This window comes from Homarus americanus, unplaced genomic scaffold (assembly GCF_018991925.1).
Source record: "Homarus americanus isolate GMGI-L3 unplaced genomic scaffold, GMGI_Hamer_2.0 scaffold30108, whole genome shotgun sequence".
In the NCBI taxonomy this organism is placed as follows: Eukaryota; Metazoa; Arthropoda; class Malacostraca; order Decapoda; family Nephropidae; genus Homarus; species Homarus americanus.
Window position 1 is genome coordinate 8,459,086 of NW_024748109.1, and position 23,509 is coordinate 8,482,594.

At 47.8% G+C, this 23,509-nt stretch overlaps 1 protein-coding gene across 18 annotated transcripts in view; it reads left to right on the top strand.

Moving 5' to 3' along the window:
• Positions 1 to 23,509, top strand: part of LOC121879993 (serine/threonine-protein kinase MARK2-like) — a 148,111-nt gene that overhangs the window by 86,169 nt on the left and 38,433 nt on the right. For all 18 annotated transcript variants that reach the window (XM_042386872.1, XM_042386877.1, XM_042386879.1 and 15 more), the window contains one exon: positions 13,379 to 13,570. In XM_042386872.1, the coding sequence (XP_042242806.1) occupies positions 13,379 to 13,570 (192 nt within the window). The remainder of the gene's footprint in view (positions 1 to 13,378; positions 13,571 to 23,509) is intronic.

The following is a 23,509-nucleotide window of genomic DNA, read 5'->3' on the forward strand; positions in this document are numbered from 1 at the left end:
GGGTGTTTTGACCGTGTGTGGGGAAGGTCACAACTTGTGATAGTGATAGCTGGTCCTGGATATCAGTGGTGTCAATTTCATTTAAATCCCCACATAATACTAACTTGGCACATGGGTACCTAACTCTGAGGTGGTCTGAGGTGGTAATGAGATGATTGATAAGAGTGTCTCTGGTGGGTGATCGAGGCGGATGGTATACCACACAGATTATAATGGAAGCAGTGTTGCGTGGGTGTGCCCGCAGCGCGACACGTACCCATAATGCTTCCACATCTGCTGGGACTTGAACATCCAGGCGTGACGGGCGTAGGTCATCTTGACAGAAGAGGGCAACGCCCCCTCCGCGTCTTTGTGGACGAAGGTGATGAAAGAGTTGATATCCTTCAATGTGACACGTTTCAGGTACAATTTGCCAAGTCTCACATATGGCAACCACGCGCGCGGCGGTTGACCTGACTGTAGTTGCCAGCTCGTCGAACTTGTTAGCTAGGGAAGTGACGTTGGATAGCAGTAGAGACGGGAGATCATACCATATCCGTGGAACTTCAGTGTGGTGGTATGGTCTGTCAGGGGTGGGTTTCTCCGGTTTCCTAGTGGAGGTTACGGTTCTAATGGGCTTATGTGCATGACGGCCTTGTCTACGGCTCCGCGCGTGGAATATTTTCAGTGACTTGAGTAGCGCGATAACACTCCCATCAGGATAACCGTTCCCACGCTTTAGATGATACAGAGTGCGTCGGGAGTAAGTGATTGGTGGCCAACGGTTGAAATCTGTTGAGGGCGGACGGAAGTGTTCGTCACTGGCGGCACTTTGAGGGACACTGACACTGGTAGACATCTGTTAATGTTTGTCAGTTGTAAAGACCGTGGACTTTGTCCTCGGTGCTTGGGGTCGCCGACACAGTTTTCACGATATATGTAAACACCGCGGTGGTCCTTGTCACTGGCACTTTAAAGTTGACCGATAAAGTGCCCACTGTCTGACTTTTCCTTGGGGTGCACTATCGAGCACTGTATGGTAATCACTTATTACACTGATGGCTAGAATGTTTTGCCGAGAAAGTTCCTTAAGTGCATTATAGGAACACTGCTCCGTAATCATTCGTTCACTAATCACTAGAATGTTTTGCTGAATCGATCCTGGTGTAGTAAGGCTGGTAGGGCGTTGGGGTATAGCAGGGGGAGTGGGCAGGGCCAAACAGATTCGGCCTGGCTGTGTGTGTGTGTGTGTGTGTGTGTGTGTGTGTGTGGTAGGGAGAGAGGACAATGGTTTGGCCAGTTCGTGAGGCCACAAGATCGCACCACTATTGATGGAGGGCATAACACGGCCCACACCACCTCCACGCTCCAGAGTGGAGCGGGAGGAGAGGATAGGGAGCCACCACCATGCTGACTCACCACCTTATCTCACCCCCCAATTCGCAGCTAACCTCTCCCACCACCACACAAATCCCCCCACCACCACAAATCCCCCCCCTCCCCCCCTCTGCCCCACCTTTCTCTGTAACAGGTACACAAGGTCTGGTAGCCACTGTTACAACACCCTACTCCCCCTCTTCCTCCCCCTCCCTCCTTCTACCCTCTTATCCACCACACAACTTTGGAATCTTATCTTACACACACACACACACACACACCAATGATGTTCCAGGGCTTATTACACCATTACTGCGTCCCACGTCTCTTGCCGGTCACCGCCTATTCCCTTTTTCTTTCTCTTTCTTCTGTTTTCTCTTCTCTTCTCTCACCCATTTCTCCTTTTTCTTCCTCTCCTCATTTTCCCTTTTTTCTTCCTCCTTCTCCTTTGTGCTTCTCTTTTTATTCCTCACCTCCTAGTCCTCCTTTTCCTCCCCCCCCTCCTCCTCCTCCTCTTGGACCAGCACCCCGACGCTTATTGATAAACTCGTCACGGCCACCAGACCACGTGGATAGCTGGTGACTGTACACGTGAAGACTGGTGTGTGTGTGTGTGTGTGTGTGTGTGTGTGTGTGTGTGTGTGTGTGTGTGTGTGTGTGTGTGTGTGTGTGTGTGTGTGTGTGTGTGTGTGTGTGTGTGTGTGTTTATTGATGTGTGTGTGTGTAGAGGCTAGAAGATATTGTTCTCGTGTCTGGCTCCGGAAATGGTAAGGAACGGAGAGAGAGAGAGAGAGAGAGAGAGAGAGAGAGAGAGAGAGATAAGTAGTTTAAAGATAAGACTGAAAAAAAAGATAATCAGGTGTTGAGAGGATTGTGTCTGTCGAAAGAGTGTAACATGGTGTGTGTGTGTGTGTGTCGGTCACTACGCACACTAGGTACTGAGCTCTGGGTGGTTGGAAGGGGACCGTCTCGTTATTATGCTCGTTCTGACGTCACGTTATGGTGGTAATTACGTCACGTCCCTCACCCTCCTGTTTTTTTTTAACACGCACGTACATAAACGGATACGTACATACAAACATAAGTACATATGGTCACACACACATAAGACAAAATATAAAAAACTAGCATCATCTTACCTGCAGACCAAAGAATTTCTTGTTTATTTGGTAGTGTATCTCTCTCTCTCTCTCTCTCTCTCTCTCTCTCTCTCTCTCTCTCTCTCTCTCTCTCTCTCTCTCTCTCTCTCTCTCTCTCTCTCTCTCTCTCTCTCTCTCTCTCTCTCTCTCTCTCTCTCTCTCTCTCTCTCTCTCTCTCTCTCTCTCTCAAACAAAAGAGTTGCACCATCCATCCTACAGACCAAAGGCTTCTTGTATGCGTGAGAGAGAGAGAGAGAGAGCAGTGTTGTAGGCAGAACAAAGGTATTGTTTGTTTGTATGTTGAGTTTTAGCTACCTGGTGTGGGGTAAGACCATTAGGGCGACTCACCTGCTCTCTCACACACACACACACACACACTCACTCACTCACTCATTACACCTGCTCCATACCGCCTCACACAACAGCTGATGCTTCTTTTACCTTACCTGGTCATTCTCCTCTTCTTCATTCTCTTCCTAATCTACCTTCTCCTCCTCCTCCTCCTCCTCCTCCTCCTCCGCTCTGGGCGCGAATCGAACCCGTGACCAGTGACTTGCAAGGAGAAAGCAGTGAGTTATGGAGCCATGAAGACATAGCTATTGTATCTTGTTGCTTTGGGTTTGTTAGTGTGTGAGTGTAATGATAATAATAATGATAATAATAATGATAATAATAATAATAATAATAATAATAATAATAATAATAATAAACGTTTTATTAATAGAGTTGCAGCCGGTAGCTGGAAATATACAAACTTACATTTGATTTAGACATAATGATATGCGTTGAATACATTTACAGGGCTGTACAGTACATAAATCAGGCGTTGCTTATTATTTTAACTATAGATGGGATGGTGTGTGTGTGTGGGGGGTGGGGGAAGTTGGCTCGGGGATGTAAATATGTATGTATGTATGTATGTAATACACACCATGGCTGATACACGTACATCTATGTTCATCAGTGATACGAGTACTGTACACGAACATGACAGAGACCCCCCCCCTCCCTGGCGAGTTGTGGGAAATATCTGGGGGAGGGTCAGGGTTTCAGTCTTGTTGGTGGGGTCAAAAGGGGTCAATGTTGGTTCCTGTGTAATCAATTGACATATGATTATTTTTTAGGTTAAAATCGATGCGTTTGTTTAATGTGATGTGTGAGTGGTGTTGGTGGTGTAAAGATGTAGTGGTGAGGGATGGGTGACGGCGAGGAGAGGTAGGAGGTGAGTGATGAGGCTGGTGGGTGGGAAGGGGGAGCAGGGTGGTTAGTTAGTTGGTTCGTTCACTCTCACTCACTCAAACACACTCACCCCCCCCTCCTTCATCGCCCCTCTTCATAGTCAGTAGCATCACATTGGAGAGGGAAGAAAGTACACCGAGAGGGAAGTACACTGACTGCCTCTCTACCATACATGTACTATCCACTTTGAACTTAAGTCTCATACATACATACATACTACATACTTTCATACATACTGAGAGAAGGAAATACACGTACACACACACACACACACAGAAAGAGAGAGAGAGCGTGTCGGATCAGTAATTGTGTGACTGTGTCCTTCATAATCTGTGTGTGTTTTGTGTGTGGGGAGGGGGGGGGGGGTTAAGCATGTGAGAAGCGTTGTTGCTTTTTTAATAAATATTCCCGAGTTCTTGTTTGTTTATGACGTTGTTTGTGTCCTCCCGGGTGTGGCCAGAACAGAATAATATTGTGGAATTCTATTTAACAAGTTCTACTGGCTGGATGAGAAGTCAGTGTTGGTGATTGATTTTCTGTTGTAAATAATTGTCTGTCTGTCTGTGTGCGTGGAGTTACTGCCTCGCCTCCAAAGTGGGGCATTCAAGAACTTGGTCCCTGTCGTGTGTGTGTGTGTGTGTGTGGTGCACACACACCACAAATGCTGCATTAATATGACTCGCTAAAATAATTAACCTTTTGTCTGTAATTTCGTCCAATATAAATAGAAAACATAAACTGAATTTATGCAATCAATCTCATCCAACCAACCCAAACACTAATCAACCAATCAAAACCAAAATACACGCCAGTTATGTCTTATGATGGTAGTTCTGATGATCTTAATATCGTGTGTGGTGTTAAGACACGGTTATGAGACCCCATGTTGTTAGGCTTCTCGAGGGGATGATGGGGGGTGTTTAGAGGTCATGTGATCCTAGGTGTTGGCACTTGTCCCTACACCTGTAGCTATTGTGTGTGTAGAGAGAGAGAGAGAGACCCATCCTGACCTTACTGTGGTGGCTGGTTTAACACGACAACAAAGGCCTGTCCCTCAATATTGTCAATGCCTATGTGCCTCCCTCCACCCCTACTGTACCTGTCCCACCACACCATATCACCTCCACCCCCACTGTACTTCGTCACGCCCATTACATTCTCAACCCTGAGCCTGGCCGCACTGTTTGTAAACTTTGTGGTCAACCGACTCTCACACCCTCTCTCACTGCATCCTCACTTGCCCTCTGACCTCCTACAGGTCCCCAGCCGTTACCAACACCTCTTGCCACACTTTGCTATAAACAGATAAATTCTACCGGGAATTTTCCCCCCACACACTCATCCTTTTTTCTCTTTATGTAACTTGCTGACAAAACACATGACCCTTCAAGCTTTTACGCCCTTAATGCACGAGTCATAAAGGCAAGCATGAACTCCGCATGCTTCCCAGATGGGAGCTGTAAACGCTTCCGCGCGTCACCTTGCACAGGATGTAAGGGGGTGTCCAATAAACTAGCCTCCTCGTGGGCAATCTAAAAAAATCTATAATCTCAACAAGATGTATAGGGCGAGTGGGGATTAGGCACCCTAGTTTATTTCCCCTTGAGATGGTCGTTCTAACGTTTACCTCACCTTACAAACCCCCAGGTCTCGTTAGGGTATTTAAAGTGAAATTAAGCTGGGGTGCCTAATCTTCGCGTGAATCAATAATAATAATAATAAAACTTTATTCGTTTTCGTAATATTAAAAAAAAATAACATTGCATATAAGAAAAGTAACAAATTCGTATCGTAATCTCAAACTATAACAATTACGAGTTGTTACGACACGTGTAATTTTTTAGCGCATGTAAGTCGACAGATCACCGACTTAGCCGCTTGTAATGCCCTAATCTTGTATACTTTTTCATCTCTATCTGCTGGTGTTTGTTTCATTGTGTGTGTGTGTACGGCTTCCATCTATCCACCCTGTGTTAGGACTCAACCAGCTGACGGATTAATACAGTTTGTGTATATGTGATTTGTTTATTTTGTTTTGGTTTAGAGAAGTCATGGTTAGGTTATGTGTGTGTAAATGAGAAACACTGAAGGGGAAGATGCTACGTAGGGCGGGGCGAGGGTGGGAGCAGTTAGGGGTCATGATCTTGGTGGTTGGGGTATAAGAGGTGTTGGTGGTTGGGGGGGGGTAAGAGGAGAGAAGGTGCGCTCTGTTTTACTCTCGTGGTGGTGATGGTGGAAAGGCTGCCGGCGGACACACACACACACAATCCCCGGAGGACCTACTTGTTCCCCTCTCCTCTCCCATCTGCTACACCCACCTCCTCTCCCTCCTCGTTCTCTTCCTTCTCTCTCACTTCCATTTCCCCTCCTCCTCCTTCACCACCACCTCATCCTCCTAGCGGATGATGATGGCGGCTTTCCTTCCCCCACACTACCACCCACCTGCAGCCCTCATCTCCCACAGGTCCACACGCCCCAACACTCACAATCCAGCTTCCAGGCTCTGATGTTCACTCCCAGCCCACCTACTGTACAGCCAGCCAACCCCTCCCTTGCTGATGCTCACGCCCCGCCCCTACCCTCCCTACCTTTCCTCACCCCTCCCACCTCTCACCCTCCCGGTCTCTTCCTTTTTGAATCCATTTAATCCCTGTCACCTTTTGTCCTTGTATTCACCCCCCCCCCATGTTTTTGTTGTTCTAAACCCTATCATATGTGGTGTCCTGCCTATAAGGAGAGTTGGCAATGAATGGTTGTCAAGGGCAGTTGGTGTCAACGGCCGTCTTGACAGATATTGCAATTCAATATCAGTCCCATTCATTGAAAACTGGCATAACTTCTACGGCAGAAGGGAACTTTATGCTAGGGGTGGGGTGGCAACCCTGGCTGGCTCTCTCGAGAGAGCAGTTCAAAAGGTGTCAAGTCTTTAAACTGCTAGGAGAACATATGAGCACGGGGATGGAGGAGACTGCAGTGGGAGCCGGTAAACAAAGTAAATTTGTTGATGACTCCGCAAAACTACAGGAAGATCTAAAGAAAAAAATTCGAGTGGTCTGAAAAATGGCAGATGAAATTCAATGTGGACAAATGTAAAGTACTCCGTATAGGAGATGTAAACAGGGAAACCAGATGCCAGATGAACAACGATGTTATTGAGAAATCCGACTGCGAGAATAATTTGGAGTAATGATAAGTAGGAATCTTCAGCCAAGTAAACAATGTGTATTTGCTCGAAACAAGGCTAACAAAGTACTTGGGTTCATACAAAGGAGTGTTAGTTACAAGACTAGCGAGGTCATCCTAAGACTATATCTTGCGCTTGTGAGACCTCACTCGGATTACGTAGCTCAATTCTGGTCACCGTATTACAGAATGGATATAGAATCCTTGGAAAGAATTCAGAGGAGAATGACAAGACTAATCCCGGGCATTAGGAACCTTGAGTACAGAGACAGGTTAAAGCATCTTAATTTGCACTACCTCGAGAGACGTAGAGTGAGGGGCGATATGATAGAGGTGTACAAATGGAAGTCAGGGCTGAACAAGGGACATTACAATGGTACTCAAACTATCCAACCAGGAGCGAACTCACAACATTGATTTTAAATTAGACAAATTTAGATTTAGGCGCGAAAGGTAAACATTGGTTTGGAAACAGAGTAGTGGACGAGTGGAAGAAGTTACCAAACATCATCATTAACTCGAATACGCTGGATAGCTTCAAACATAGGTTGGCTGAATATATGAGTAATAGGGGTTGGGTGTAAATGGGACTGCCCAGTATGGACCAATGGGCCCCTGCAGTTTCCTCCATTCTTATGTTCTTCAGCCATCGTTGGGTTAGTTTGTGTTGACGATGTAGGTTGAAGTACGCCTTACAGCCTTCTATATGCGATAATAATAACAATAACAACAACAACAACTGAAAGAATGCGGATAATTATTTTACCGTGACAGCTGTCGGTCGTATCCCTCACGGTTTATTTGCTTGCTCTCCGGCCTCTCTCCCACCACCACGACCATCCTCCTCCTCCTAAACTGGTGGTGGTAGTGGGTGTGAGGTTTGTGTATTGAGAGGTGCCCAGACCACACACACCTGCCTGGCTCCCTAGTGGCTGGTGTCTCAGTGTATTAGTCCTGGGTAACATATGGCCCTGTTACTAATATGTTGACACACACACACACCACACACACACACACACACACACACACACACACACACACTCAGTATATTACGAGTATGTTGAGTTGAGTCCATTATTCCTGAGTGTGATGTTTTATTTTTTTTTGCATCAAGACTCGTTGGGATATTCAGAAGAGCTTGGTATGGTATGTGTTAAGTACCTCTCCTAGCCAGCGCGCGCCAAGATACAGCACACACACACACACACACACACACACACACACACACACACACACGGATGATTTAACCTAAGTGCCCGAGTAAAGGAGTGGCGTTGGTTTTCTTAGTAAGGAGAGTGGAGTAAGCTTTCATCCATCCTCAAGAATCATTAATAAATATTTGAGTGTTTGTGTGGCGGTGAGAGTGTGTGTAAAGTGAAGTAGGAGTGAGTGAGTGATAGATGGAGGGGACGGGACGGGACACGACACAGGGCTTACAGAAACAACAGAATAGTCTCGAGGAACAGTATTATGTATTGTTCAACGCTGGCAAGGGGTTGTGTGGGTAGGGAAGGGTAGCAGCACTCCGACTTAACCATCTTAAATTGCATTACGAGCAGACTCTCCATTTTGCGACCCAGCTTGTCATATTAACGCTGGCTGGCTGTATTTTCCCCCCCTTCTGGTATAATAAAGTTGTATGTTTTCCTTGACATTGAATGAAGACTAATAGCCAAATAAAATTCCATCGTGGGTAGGTTAGGTGATGTAATGAGTGTTGTGGTGTAGGTGGGGACCCGTAATATGGCAGCCTTGAGTAAGCCAGTAAGATGCATGGCCACACCCCCCCGAAGCCCTGCAGGTTGTGTGGTGTGTGGGGCTTGGTGGCATGTACTAGAGCAGGGGGGGTGTAGGTAGGAGGGCTTACTCACCTGTAGGAGCCTTACCCACACACCTGCAGGAGCCTTAACCCTACTCACTTGCAGGAGCTTACCCACACACACACCTGCAGGAGCTTACCCCCACTCACTTGCAGGAGCTTACCCACACACACCTGTAGGAGCCTTACCCACACACACCTGCAGGAGCCTTACCCACACACACCTGCAGGAGCTTACCCTCACCTCACTTGCAGGAGCTTACCCACACACACCTGTAGGAGCCTTTACCCACACACCCGTAGGAGCCTTACCCACACACACCTGCAGGAGCCTTACTCACACACACCTGCAGAGCCTACCCACACACCTGCAGGAACCTACCCACACACACCTGCAGGAGCCTTAACCACACACCCGCAGGACCCTACCCACACACACCCGTAGGAGGCCTACCCACACACACACCTGCAGGACCTCTTACCCACACACACCCGCAGGACCCTTACCCACACACACACACCCGCAGGATCCTTACCCCCCACACACCTGCAAGAGCCTTACCCACACACACCTGCAAGAGCTACCCACACACACCTGCAGGAGCTTACCCACACACACACCTGCTGCAGGAGCCTTACCCACGCACACCTGTGCAGGAGCTTACCCCACACACCTGTAGGAGCCTTACCCACACACACCTGTAGGAGCCTTACCCACACACACCTGTAGGAGCCTTACCCACACACACCTGCAAGAGTCTTACCCCCACACACCTGCAGGAGCCTTGCCCACACAGGTGTTCCTTGAGAATTGCGAGGAGCATCATCTAGTTGTAGGTAGCGCTGGGAATAGGTTAGGTTAGGTTAGGTTGTGCCGAGATGAGAAGATTAAATTTGTAAATAGTGAATGTAATGCGACACACACACACACACACACACACACACACACACACACACACACACACAGTCAATGGGGAGAAGGGGTTAGGTGAGGTTGTCTCAGATTAGTTTAGATTGGGAGGAGTTGGTTGAGGTTAGATTATATTTGAGTTGAGTTAGATTAAGGTGAAATAAGCTGGGGTGTTTAATCTTCAGGTGAATTAAGCTGTGGGTGTTTTAATCTTCAGGTCAAATAAGCTGGGGGTGTTTAATCTTCAGGTGAATTGGGTTAGGGGTGTTTAATCTTCAGGTGAATTAAGCTGGGGGTGTTTAATCTTCCAGGTGAATTGCTGGGGGTGTTTAATCTTCAGGTGAATTGCTGGGGTGTTAAATCTTAAGGTCAAATAAGCTGGGGTGTTTAATCTTTCAGGTGAATTAAGCTGGGTGTTAAATCTTCAGGTCAAATAAGCTTTGGGGTGTTTAATCTCTTGGGGAAATAAGCTGGGCTGGGGTGTTTAATCTTCAGGTGAATTAAGCTGGGGTGTTAAATCTTTTTTTTTTTAATTTTTTTTTAATACACATATACAGTGAAAGGAGGAGAGTGAAATTCTTGTATGGGCGAGTGAGTGCTGGGTAGTGAGAGAGGAACGGCGACTGAGGTGAGCATGTGACCCAGTTTTCCACCCCACCCCACCCGCCAAGGTTGTCATCGTCCACACCTTGTTGACCACCCACCCACCCACCCACCCACTCACCCACTCTATCTCCACTTCCGCCATCTCGTCCTATTCCTTTGATCACGTGAAGATTAACCCCCCCTCCACCCCCCTAAGCTGATGATAAATAACCTCCCCTCCCCTCCCTCCCTCCACTCATTAATCACCCCTACCGTGTGTTTTCTTGACCTGCTTTCGTGTGTACACCATTGAAAGTGAGCTGTTAGTGTCACGTATTAGTGTAAGTGTATATCTCACTGTATGGCTAGTAGGTTAGTATCGTTAGTGAAGGAAGGAGTGGTATACGCGTTCGTCTCGTGTTGTGATTAGCTCAAGATGTCATGGTGTTATCTCAAGACGCCAAGATGATGATGGTGTGTGTGTGTGTGTGTGTGTGTGTGTAAGTAAGTAAGTAAGTAAGTAAGTAAGGTAGGAAATTTCACGTTAACACTAGCACGACCTCTCTCTCTCTCGACATTACACATTTAAACTTTTCTGTAAATAACATAAGTTTACGTCCTTGGCGGAGCTTATTTAATAACGTGTCGGGTTAAATTGACGACGATTTAACACACACACACACACACACACACACACACACACACACACATCAACCAATGATTCAGCCACGTAAATATACTATTAAATGTGACGTCTGATATGTTGTGCGGGAGAGAGGTGAAGAGAATGCTGGCAAACAGATGACATGTGTGTGTACCTCGCCGGCCAGACACACACACACGTCTTGTGAGGCACTTCCTTAGAAAGGTTAAAGTTGACGCTCAGGTCTCGCTGTTTTGCCGCCGTGTCTTGACTCCCCCCTCTCCCTCTCCCCTCCCTCCCCCTCACCAACGCTCTGCTCCTCCGACTGGACTTGATCCACCTTGGCTTCCTGTTGTGTAGGATATTGTCAACTCAACACGGAGTAACTTAACCTAACCTTACTCCTGGAATGACGAACCTTCTGGAACATTTCTTAGTACACTGGAGGAGGAAGAGGAGTTAACGAGGAATTTCCCCACCCCCTCCTCTCACCTTAACCTGTGATGAAAGGGCTGAGCTGCGCAACATAACCCTCAAATTATTCCTGGAGTGACGTGCCCCGCCCCTCCCCCCTCCCCTTGGACTGTGAAGGTTCTACTCTCGGGACAACACCAAACTCACTCACCCCAGGAGTTGAGGATCCACCCAGGACAAGTGACACACACACACACACACACACACACACACACACACCCTGGAGAATCGATAGTGTGGACAAGGCGGGTTTCCTCAGTGCCGGCGCGGGAGGTTGTGGCAGCTGCTGGGGGCTTCCGCTCCTACTGTTGCCTGGCGTCCTTACCGAGGCTGCTGTACCTTGCCTGTCCTTGAATCTCTTTTTATGCCTCGGCGTCTCCCGTAACCAAACCCAAACGGAGAAGGTATATACTTGATCATGTTAACGAATAGCTTACTCAGAAAGGAGGGAAAGGAAAGGGGTGAGAAGCTGGGGACGGGGAATACCTGTAATAACCTCAAGTTGACGCAGGTGAGAAAAATACCCCAGATCACCTGAAGATTAATCCCCACGTAATTCGGGAAATAAAAACCTAATGTACAATAACTCGGTCTGTATATAAGGGTCTTGGAGAGTGTGTGTATGTTAGTAGTAGTAGAAGAAGAGCTGCTCCGGAGCCTGTGTACTTATATAGAGAGGTCCCACATCAGTAGACTAGGCTGAGGAGGCATTTTGTATCCCATATATGGACGTGGGATGAACAGCGTCCAATAACTAACTGGTGGGGGGGGAGGGGTCGTGGGGCACCGGTTTACGATCTACACACTGCTAGTATCCACACACAGATCTCGAACAAGAATAGGACACTCTTGCTGTTTTATTACAAGAATTCCCAAGATCTCTACGAAAATCATTTAAGCCAGTGTGTATAAAAATCGCCCGAAAGGTACTGTATTGGCGGAAGCATTTTTGTTTGACTAAGAGACAGATTACTGGATTATTAAGACTGATTATAGGAGTTATTGGATTATAGTAATGTGTGTGTGTGTGTGTGTGTTTTAAGCTCAGTTACCCTTCCAAGTTGCCAGACGCTCCCTGTGCTTGGCCTGTGAGTATATATGTATGTTTACTTGGTCAGCTGTGGTGTGGCGAGGGGGCGCTCCTGTTCCACCACTCCACACCTCTAGTCCCTGCTCCAACATTAAAGGCAGGGAACATAAAGCTAAAGATAGAGAGGTATAGGTGTGTGTGTGTGTGTGTGTGTGTGTGTGTGTGTGTGCGTGCTCAGAAGAAATGTATGCTCGGTGTCTTGAATGATTTTCATGAAGGTGGTCATGTCACACACACACACACACATACACACACACACACACATTGATTAATTTAACTTTTACATATATTTATTTCGTATGTTCATAATATGTGGTCTTTTGATACCCCTCATTATTCCAAGAGCGTGCTAGGTGCAGTCTGTCTGTTATGTATCTCTCGAATAAATAATTGTCATGGCGTCGTTTTAGTGTAGTTGTTTTGCAGGATATAATTTCAACAGTTTTTTTTTTGTAAGCGCGTAATAAGTTTAAGTCATGTCACCAGTCGATCAATAATTAAAGATATGGGAGGAAGAAATATATGGTGGGGGAGAGGAGGGAGGGTAGGGGGTGATGGGGGAGGAGGGATGGATCAGAGGTGGGTGATGGGGTCGAGGGTGCCCTAGGAAGACTTATGGAGGCGCCTCTAAGTGTCCACATACTACTACGACTACTACCCGCCCTATTAGTTTATAAGACCTTTTAACATGATACCGTAGCTAGCAATGTACATCTTGGTCCAACCTTTCATGTATATTGTTTTAGTCATAGAACTTAATTAGATTTTTAGTATTTTATTAATTTTATCTCGTGTGTGTGTGTGTGTGTGTGTGTGTGTGTGTGTGTGTGTGTGTGTGTGTGTCAGAGAGAGAGATGAGAACATGTATAGTATTAACACATAAGTCAACATGTACCACCACAAGTCTTATTAACCTCAAGTTTCTTTGGTCTGTTTACAGGGTGAAGATGGCGTGGGTGGCATGTCGAGCACGGGGGGCGGCGGGGGTAGCGGGTCGTCGTCGTCATCAGTGCGGGGCTCCTCCTCCCGCTCCAGGACGGAGGAGATCGGCAAATACCGCCTCCTCAAGACCATCGGCAAGGGCAACTTCGCCAAGGTCAAACTCGCCAAACACGTTCCCACCGGCAAGGAGGTGAGTACTCTAACCCCCTTTACTGTTATTGGTGTTGGTCTGACAGCCTCCAGATCACCATAGGAATTGACAGCCTTCCAGTACACCATAGGATTTGACAGCCTCCAGATCACCATAGGAATTGACAGCCTTCCAGTTCACCATATGAATTGACAGGCCTTTAGTTCACCATATGAATTGACAGGCCTCCAGTTCACTATAGGAATTGACAGCCTTCCAGTTCACCATATGAATTGACAGGTCTTCAGTTCACCATATGAATTGACAGGCCTCCAGTTCACCATATGAATTGACAGGCCTTCAGTTCACCATAGGATTTGACAGGTCTTCAGTTCACCATATGAATTGACAGGCCTTCAGTTCACCATAGGATTTGACAGCCTCCAGTTCACCATTGGAATTGACAGGCCTCCACTCCAGTACACACACACACACACACACACACACACGTATACAAAATCCAGGAATAACTCTCCACTTCACATAGATACATTAATCTTCACCCTTGTCATATATATATATATATATATATATATATATATATATATATATATATATATATATATATATATATATATATATATATATATATATATATATATATATATATATATATTCTTCACCACGTTCCAAGGCCACTGCATCACGGTACATTTTTAGAATTATATAAATTGGTCACACACACACACACACACACACACGTTCGTACAAGAGGGAGAATGTTGGGTCATCACATTTGCCTAATAGTGTTGTGTATGACAGTAAACGCCGTCTACACATTCACAGTTACTGGATTGATACACGTGCCTCCCTCCCTTCTTACCCCCCCACTCCCTCTCCCTACTGGCAGGAGGGATGGCGCCACCGTCACTAAGATCACGGTGGCTTGATTGTGTTTTGTTGAACGGGTGATGTAGGGGAGGAAGAAGCCTTTAGTTGATTGATAGGATCTACTGTTGTCTCTTGCTACACTGCTACCTGAAGAGAGGTGTGGAGAGTACCTTCTGGATGATTGGGTGAGGGTAAGTGGGAGTGAGTGTGTTGGGTGAAGGAGAGGTGTATTGGGTGATGGTAAGTGGTGGTGGGTGAAGGAGAGGTGTGTTGGGTGTGGTTAAAGTGGTGGTGGGTTCTGAGAGATGTGTCTAGTGTGCGATATTGTTGACGTAACCGCCCGCATGGACTTCTTAGGGCGACTTGACACAATCAGTTCGTGCCGACTGCCTCGTCAAGGAGCAAATACTGCCCACCTCAAACACGTCTAGACTATGTCGTCACCAACACACACACACACACTCTCTCTCTCTCTCTCTCTCTCTCTCTCTCTCGAACTGTTAAAAGTAACCCACCCCGTGCCAGTGACGCAAACACCACACCACTACCACACCATATCAAACCAATCCCTACACCACCACCACATCACACACCTCTAGGTAGGCAGGTGTTGTAGTTAGTTGCGGTACATAAGACGGTGTGTAAGATAAGAGGATTGTGTAAGTGGCATTAATGTGTGGGCGAGGCGCGGGGGGACCAGGTTACCGACGGTGAGAGGAAATAGCATTGCAGACCAGGTGTGGAAACCATTCTTGTCCGATCCTACATAGGTTCTAATATACCCGAACCTAACCTAACCTAACGTAAGCTTGTCTGACCTGACCTAATCTAACCTAACCTAACCTAACCCGTACTAGTTCGTGGGATAATACTGTACACCGTGTAGTGTACTTGTGGGCGATGTACTCTTTATGTGTGAATTTGATAGTACAGAAATTGGTGTAGTGTTTAGTACAAATATCTCTCTCTCTCTCTCTCTCTCTCTCTCTCTCTCTCTCTCTCTCTCTCTGCTCCTTCATCTCAGAGAACCAGTTGACCGAGTTGAGGAAGGGTTTAGGTTGTGACATCAGTGTATCGAGAGTTGGAAATTGGTTAATGGTTATGAACATTGGTACAGGTGTAGACACGAGCTGGCAGGGGTCGTGTGTGCGGGGGTAGAGGGTTGGATCAGCGTGTCGGTAGAGAAGGATCCTGGTAACAGTGTAGGAAGACCCGTGTCAACACTGCACTGGCGAGGTGAGGAATGGATCTCTCTCTCATTTGTTGTTGTTTTTGTTAATCTTGGACGTCTAGTAACGCTTATTATCCGGGTTTCCTTTCTAATTCCAAATCTTGTGACTCCTTCTCCTCGTTTTGTGAGGCTTCTGTCTGTGTGTGTGGAGGGGGACGGGAAGGTCAGGTAGGAGAGGTCTTCCTTAGCTGGCGGTACGAGGCTCACTGTGGGTGTTAAAAGGGTCTTGTGTAATACTGACTGTGGGTGGGAGAGTGGGTGGTGTGGGTGGGTGTGTGTACGGTTGTTGATATTGTGGTGTTTCAGTGCAGTGACTTGACAGCATTAGTAGTAGTCGTACTAATAGTAGTAGTAGTAGTAGTAGCAGCAGCGCCCTTGACTCAGCCTTTAGCTAGCATTACGTTACGTCAGCGCGGTGGAACTTCCCTCGGCTGTGTGTGTGTGTGTGGGAGAGGGGGGGGTGATGGTCATCTCTGTTGCCTTGGTTATCTCTTCTTCAGTTTTATCTAGTGGGAGTTGGTGATAACCCCTAGTTCTGAGAGTGGAGGAGGCATCGACGACGCTTAGAGATATTGAACTCTCTCTCTCTCTCTCTCTCTCTCTCTCTCTCTCTCTCTCTCTTTTCCAGGATTTACATTACCTTCCAGGAAATCTCTGGAACATTGCCCACTACGCCATCGTCCGACTATTTCCTTCCGCCGTGGCCGCAATCTCATGAATGGATCCTGCGCGAGGGAGGGGTGTGTGTGTGTGTGTCTCTCTCTCTCTCTCTCTCTCTTTCGTTTGTGTTGTTGCAATCTTTTCCTTCGCAGCAAATAACGGGATTCAGAGTAACTTGGTAAGGGTTTGAGGTACTGAATTGTGATGTACTGTACTGTCCCGCCATGTTCCATCAAGACACTTAACTTGTTCCTGTGGGGGGCGCCGAGGAGGTGGCTGGATGGCGGACGGGTTAAGGCAAGGTCGAGGAGTCTCCAGCCAGCTTGAACATTATGCTTGACATCGATTTGATAGGTAATTTGGGCAACATAACACCCCTCCCCCTTTCCTCTTCCTCCCTCACCCTCCCCCTTACTCCCTCCCTTTTTCCTCTTTCTTGATCCCCCTTCTTCTTCCCTCCCCCTTTCCTTCTTCCTCCCTCCCCTCCACCTCTACTCCCTCTCTCTCCCGCCCCTCCTCTATCCCTCTTCCTCCCACCCTCCCCCTCTTCCTCCCACCCTCCTCTCCCCATCTATTCCCTCCCCTCATTCTTTTCATTTTACCCTCCCCACTCCCTCTCTCTCCTTCTCTTCCCCAGGTCTGGCACACGCCAAGTAAGATAATGTATAAGCACGTACAGAAATGATAGTTAGGATTCATACATGGTGTGTGTGTGTGTGTGTGTGTGTGCAGAGGGATTTTCTCTCACTCTCTCTCTCAGTGGCAGAAAGGAGAGTGTTTAATGTGGGAGGGAGTGGTTGAGTGTGTCGGGGAGTGGTTGAGTGTGTCAGGGAGTGTTGAGAGTGTCAGGGAGTGTTGAATGTGTCGGGGAGTGTTGAGTGTGTCAGGGAGTGTTGAGTGTGTCGGGTGTGGCAGGTAGGAGTGGGTGTATCGCTGCTGGATGCCTGGTTAGTGGTGGTGGGTGAGGTGTGGGAGAGAGGGGCATATGATCACAAGGCAGCCAACGTGCAGTGGGCAGCCGGCCGGTGAGGGGTGGGGGAGGGGGGACTGGAACTTCAAGTTGTCCGTCCAGTCACGATAGTCTTAACTGGGCGCTGATTGGTGGAGTTGACTGAGACGGTAATGGGGTGGTGGTAATGATGACGTTGGTGAAGGATGGTGGTGGTCGTGAAAGTAATTCTCTTACATACAGTACAAACATACATACATCTCTCAGTAGTCCATATACACGTGGACCTCCATAATTATACAAATAATACATACAGTATATACATTCATACATACATTCCACCCCATTTAAACACCTCTGTGTGATCTTAGTCAAAGCACAATTTATTTATTTATATGTACCTGTCCATTTACCTGTCTGGTCTTTGTGTGTGTGTGTGTGTGTGAGGTAGGTAGGTAGGTAGGTAGGTCGGCTGGCTGTGCTGGGGCAAGCAGGGGACTTGATACGTGATAGCGAACAGCGAGCGACACAGGCCGGCATAAACCGAGTTAAAGGGAATACAGCCTACCAGCGCACGGCCCCAACCTTGACTCAGCCTTGGTGGGAGAGGCGTACAGTCCGTTTCATCATGACGGTGGTGGTGACGTGACACTCGAGGTACAGTACTGAGGAGGCTGTTACAGGTGTGTGGGTGGGAGAGTTCCTTGTGGCTCAGGTAAGGAGAAAGAGGCGAGAATAAGTGAGAGCTGTTTGGCTGGTTCCACCCACCAGGCCACAGCTCCCGGCCTTGGTGCCCTATATGGTGTTTCGGCCCCTCCCTCCCTCTCCCCCCCCCTCTCTCTCCTCCCCCCTCTCTCTCCTCCCCCCTCCCTCTCCTCCCCCCTCCCGTACCTACAACAACCTCCCCTCTTCCTCCTCAATTTTCCTTGATATATTTTTTTTTCATCGTGGTGCCGTACCTGTACATATGTCGGTATTGTTATGGTAGAGGAGGGTAGCTTGGGGTTATTTTTCTGCCTCTTCTTCCCTTCTTCTCTACCTCCCCCCCTTGTTCCTACTCTCGCCCCTGTCCTCCTCCTCAACTTCCTCACCCACCTTTCTTTTCTTCATCACCTCTTCCTCCTCCCCCCCTCCACCTCCCTCCTCCTCTCCTCCCTCCTCCTCCCTCCCTCCTCCCTCCTCACATCCTCTTTGTTTTCCCTTGTCTTCATTTCCTTCACTTCTCCACCACCTCTCCTTCCTCACACGTTCACACTCTCAGTGGTGCCCTTTCCCTCTCAGTGGTGCCCCTTCCCTCTCAGTGGTGCCCTTTCCCTCTCAGTGGTGCCCTTTCCCTCTCAGTGGTGCCCCTTCCCTCTCAGTGGCTCCTCTCCCCTCTCAGTGGCTCCTCTCCCCTCTCAGCAGTGCCCCTTCCCTCTTAGTGGCTCCTCATCCCTCACAGTGGCTCCTCTCCCTTCTCAATTTTCCTCCCTCCCTCCTCTACTGTAAAAGGACACGATGGTGGTGTCAAAGAAGATACCATAACCTAACGGCACCAGGTGGAGTGAAGTGGCCGACGCCTTGACACCATTTCTGACATGACCTCCCTTGTTGCCCTTCAGCCCCCCCCCCTTACCTCCTCCTCCGTGTTCCTTGTTGTTGGTTGTACTGTACACACACGTCGTGGTTTAGTCTGTGAATCTCTTGTGGAAGTTGGTACTGGAAGCGTAGTTTGTTTGTGGGGGACGGGGTGGGGATGACCCTCGTGTGGGTACCAGGTGTGATGTATTGAACGATCTGGAGGTGCACTATCCAGGTGGTGGTAGTAGTAGTAGTAGTGAAGAACGTCTCTCTCTAAGGTTACTGCCAGACCGAAAGCAAGATTTGTCACCAGTTGGAAGTGCTGTAGTTGTCTTTATGTTCATTTCATTCCACCAATAAAAAAAAAAACCTAAAATATATTCAAGATAAATGATTGGCTGGACTGTGAGATTTTTCTCGGGTTATGGACGACTGCCGAACACTCAGAGAGAGAGAGAGAGAGAGAGAGAGAGAGAGAGAGAGAGAGAGAGAGAGAGAGGAGTTATATTTAGCGCATGTTACCGAACCCACTGTGAAGTTGTCCCTCCACTCTCTCTCTGTTAAAGTAGACAGTATAGTGTGTGTGTGAATAAAGGCTGGCAAGTGTTTCATGACGCAATGATCGAGTCTTCCTTCCTTCCTTCCTCCCTCCTTCCTTCCTCCCTTCCTTCCTTCCTTCCTTCCTTCCTCCTTCCTTCCTTCCTTCCTTCCTTCCTTCCTTCCTTCCTTCCTTCCTTCCTTCCTTCCTTCCTTCCTTCCTTCCTTCCTTCCTTCCTCCTCCTCCCTCCTCCCCTCCCTCCTCCCTCCTCTCTCTTGTTGAGATATATTGAGTTTCAGATTATAATAGTGTGTGTGTGTGTGTGTTGTTATAGTCAAACACGTTCCACAACCTCAATGAAAATACTCCAGTCCTGTCTAACAACCATTCCTTCATCTGGCTCTGCTCAATCACCACCAATCAAAAAGAATCATAATCATCCGAAACTACTCTGTACTGCCTGCCCCTCCCCTCGCAGCAGTAGAAAAGTGGGCGTCTACCACAGGTCATGCGAGATGGAGTTGCAGGGTGGTGGTGGTGGGGTCAGGTGCGTGTTGGTGTTACTCATCTGGAGACAGTGTACGTGGTGGTGTGGTGTCTGGGGTAACTAAGGTGGTATTGTGATGGGCATGGAGGTAGGGCGAGGTGGTGGCCGTCCCTCTTCCGCCTTCCCTCCCCCTCTCCCCCCCTTCCCCCCCCATGGTCCTCACCCCTTTGTTATGAATGTGTGGTAAAATGGGCCACCCTAATACCTCGTCTATATGCTAGTGGGAAGCTAACATCCGCCACGAGCGCCACCTTTTAACACACCCCCCTACCACCTTAAAACCCTTCACCCACCACCACGATACGTACACCCACCGTCAGGATACGTACACCCGCCGTCAGGATACGTACACCCGCCGTCAGGATACGTACACCCACCGTCAGGATACGTACACCCGCCGTCAGGATACGTACACCCACCGTCAGGATACGTACACCCACCGTCTTTTCCTCCTCCTCACCCACGATACTCTATCTCTCTCAGCCTGGCCCCACACAATGCCATTTACTGGTAGAATTATATCTTTGAATGTGATAGTGGAGAGAGAGAATAATATGTTGGATTTAGGGATGTTACTTTCTACTCAACAGTAAAACAAAACAAGGATGTGGAGGTGTGGGTAGGGGAGAGAGGGAGGGGTCGTACAGGTGTGGGTAAGGGAGGGATGGGACGTGCAGGTGTGGGTAAGGGAGGGTGTGTGTGGGGGAGGAGGAGGCCGTGCAGGGAAAGGGGGGGTGGGTGAGGGTGTGTGTGGGGAGGGGGCTGCAGGTAGGGGAAGGAGGGAGGGGCGTGCAGGTGTGGGTGAAGGGAAGGGTCTTGGGAGGGGGGGGTGCAAGGAAGAGGAGGAGGCGGCAGATGTCATCATAAAGTGAGGTGGGCGCCGCTGTAAAGGCTCCCCAATGGTTCCCTGGAGTCCTACCTGCATTACGGCCACTATTATCCTGCCCGAGTTAAGGACGCTGCCTTTACTTAATCCGCCGCCTGGATATTGTTGCCCCATCCTTCCCCCTCTTTAAGTTTGGGGTTTGTTGGCCGTTTCTTCCTTTGCGGCAACTTGATTTTTTTTTAATTACGTCATATTAGTGTGTGTGTGTGTGTGTGTGTGTGTGTGTGTGTGTTTTCAGGGCGGACTGGGCCTTTGACACTTGTGGTATTTCTGTGGCAGGCTGTCTCTCTCGCTAATTGCATTCTTTATGCTGTGGCGTCGTGTCCAGCTGACAGAATTTCGCGTGGGAAGACAACTGTACAGGCGTGTCTCTTGCAATACTACCTATGTTTTACAGTAATTTTATTTTATTTTATTTTTTTATACATTTTTTTCTAATGTATTTTTATTTTCTTGCGATAAATTTTCCCCTGTGTTTAATTTTTTTGGAAATACCTGAATTTTTTTTTTTTTTTTATTGGGCACTCCCCTACATCCTTGTGTAAGGTGAGGCGCAGAAGCGTTTACAGCGCCCAACAGGGAAGCATGCTAAGTTCATGCTTGCCTTTATGTCTCATGAGTTAAGGGCGTAGAAGCCTGAAGAGCCTGAAACAATGGGATAAGATTGATTGATTGATTGAATCTTATTTACGGATAATTCTGTTTGATTATGTAATATTTCCAGATGGTATTTTGCTCACTGTATTATTTGACTTCAATATTATCCCCAAATAGAAAAAAAAATGGATGGCGCAATTATTTGGCTGAATGACGTTGGGATTTCCGGGAACTAATTTTCTGTGTGTGTGTGTGTGTGTGTGTGTGTGCGCGTGTGCGTGTGTTACCAGCCTCGCTAGCTTAGTCACCCAGTCAGTAATTAAACAGCGTCGAGGTGGTTGTGACTTATAAATTTCAGAATCCTGGACTGGCGTTGTTGAGTGCCAGTGCGGGCGTATAGGCTGGGTGCACGAACTGAAAGATGAAGTCACGTCGAGGAGGAGCACCTTACCGAGGGAGTGGATTCTCGAGTGTGACCTTGGGGGAGGGGTGGTGGGAAGCAGACATACATTACGCATGAAAGACTCGGTTTGTTATGCTTTTCAGGTGAATCCCCGGATGTGTGTTTGCTTGAGATGCCCTGAAGACGATGGCTATACGCTGAAGGAGGCGGTGGTAATGGTGTTGGGGGAGGTCACAGACTGGGTACAGAAGGAGGAGGTGGTGGGGATGGGGTGGGGTGACACATTGGGTGCAGAAGAAGAGGTGGGGGCGATGCAGAATATTGGTACGGTCGTTGAACAATCCTGAGTGTGGTGTTGCCGGTATAAAGTTAGCTTTTGTATGGCGATGGTGAAGGCTGACTACTGATGAAAGGAACACGAACTGTAAACATTGTGAAATATCATATCACTGACGGACAGCAAATACAAAAACATACAAAAATAAAACCACTATTTTTGTTTGGATATGTTATATTATACTGCGTGTGGTGTTTACTGATGCGTTATGTTACCTTGATGTTTATTTATGCGTTATAGTTCCGGGTGTGTGTCTGTCTGTATGCCCCCAATCCACCAACAGATAAAGCCTCTACTACTACTACCTGAGTCTCGGTTTAGAGAGTGGAAGGTTTTCATAATTACATGTGGAACAGGTGTTGCGGCCACCGCTGACACACCTGTCCTGGGCAGGTGTTTGTCCACCCTCGTCGTGGTGATTTTTCTACATTACCTCTTAGTGATTGGGGGGGGGGTGTGTGTGTGTGTGTGTGTGTGTGTGTGTGTGTGTGTGTGTGTGTGTGTGTGTGTGTGTGTGTGTGTGTGTGTGACGTAAGCAGCAGGAGGCGGGTCTGACGGCTGGCTGGCAGGTGGAAACAGTTACAATAACTGCACCCCCTCCGCTTCCCTCTCCCCCAACCCGCCTCTCACTACTTAAATGTTTTACCTCCCCCCTCCCCTCCTTGTCTCCCCCCTCGACGCTCCCCATAACTTCAGTTTTTTTTACTTCATCTTCTCCCTCTCCCCTTAACATCTTCTCTCGCCATCATTCCTCCTACTATAAGACTTTCCTCTCCCCCGTTCACTCCTTCCTCATCTCTCTCTCTCTCTCATCCAGTATTTTTTATCCCCGACTTCGTCTGTGTTAGCCGGCCTCATAAAGTGGACAGGCCTGGGCAGTAGAGTCCCATCAGGTGGGTCTTGCTAGGTAATCAAGGCTCCCTCACCTGCCACCTCTCACCACTCCTCACCTCTCCTCATTCCCACACCTACCTCTCACCACTCCTCACTTCCCACACCTACCTCTCACCTCACATCGCTTCAGGTTAACCTAGTCGAGGCCTGGCAGTTGTTGTTATGGCTTATGACGTACTGGAGTCGTTTAGTTTCATTATAATATATTAAATGTGGTTTGTTGTGAGTATGAAGAAGATATACACATTCTCAGGAGTGTCTTGTATCTTGGTATTTGTAATGGAGAGACACGAGAGAAGACTACATAGAGGTAATTTAAGACGAGAGAGATTCATTAGACTACACTGTAATGGTTCCCAATTAGTTTTAACCATTACCCCAAAACAAGTCTGACAACAATACTCATTACCCCAACATAGGTTTGTCATCCGTTTACTTGCACATCATTTTTGGCATCGTGGTCATTACGTGAAGCAGACGTGGTTCCTTCGTGGGAGAGTGAGACA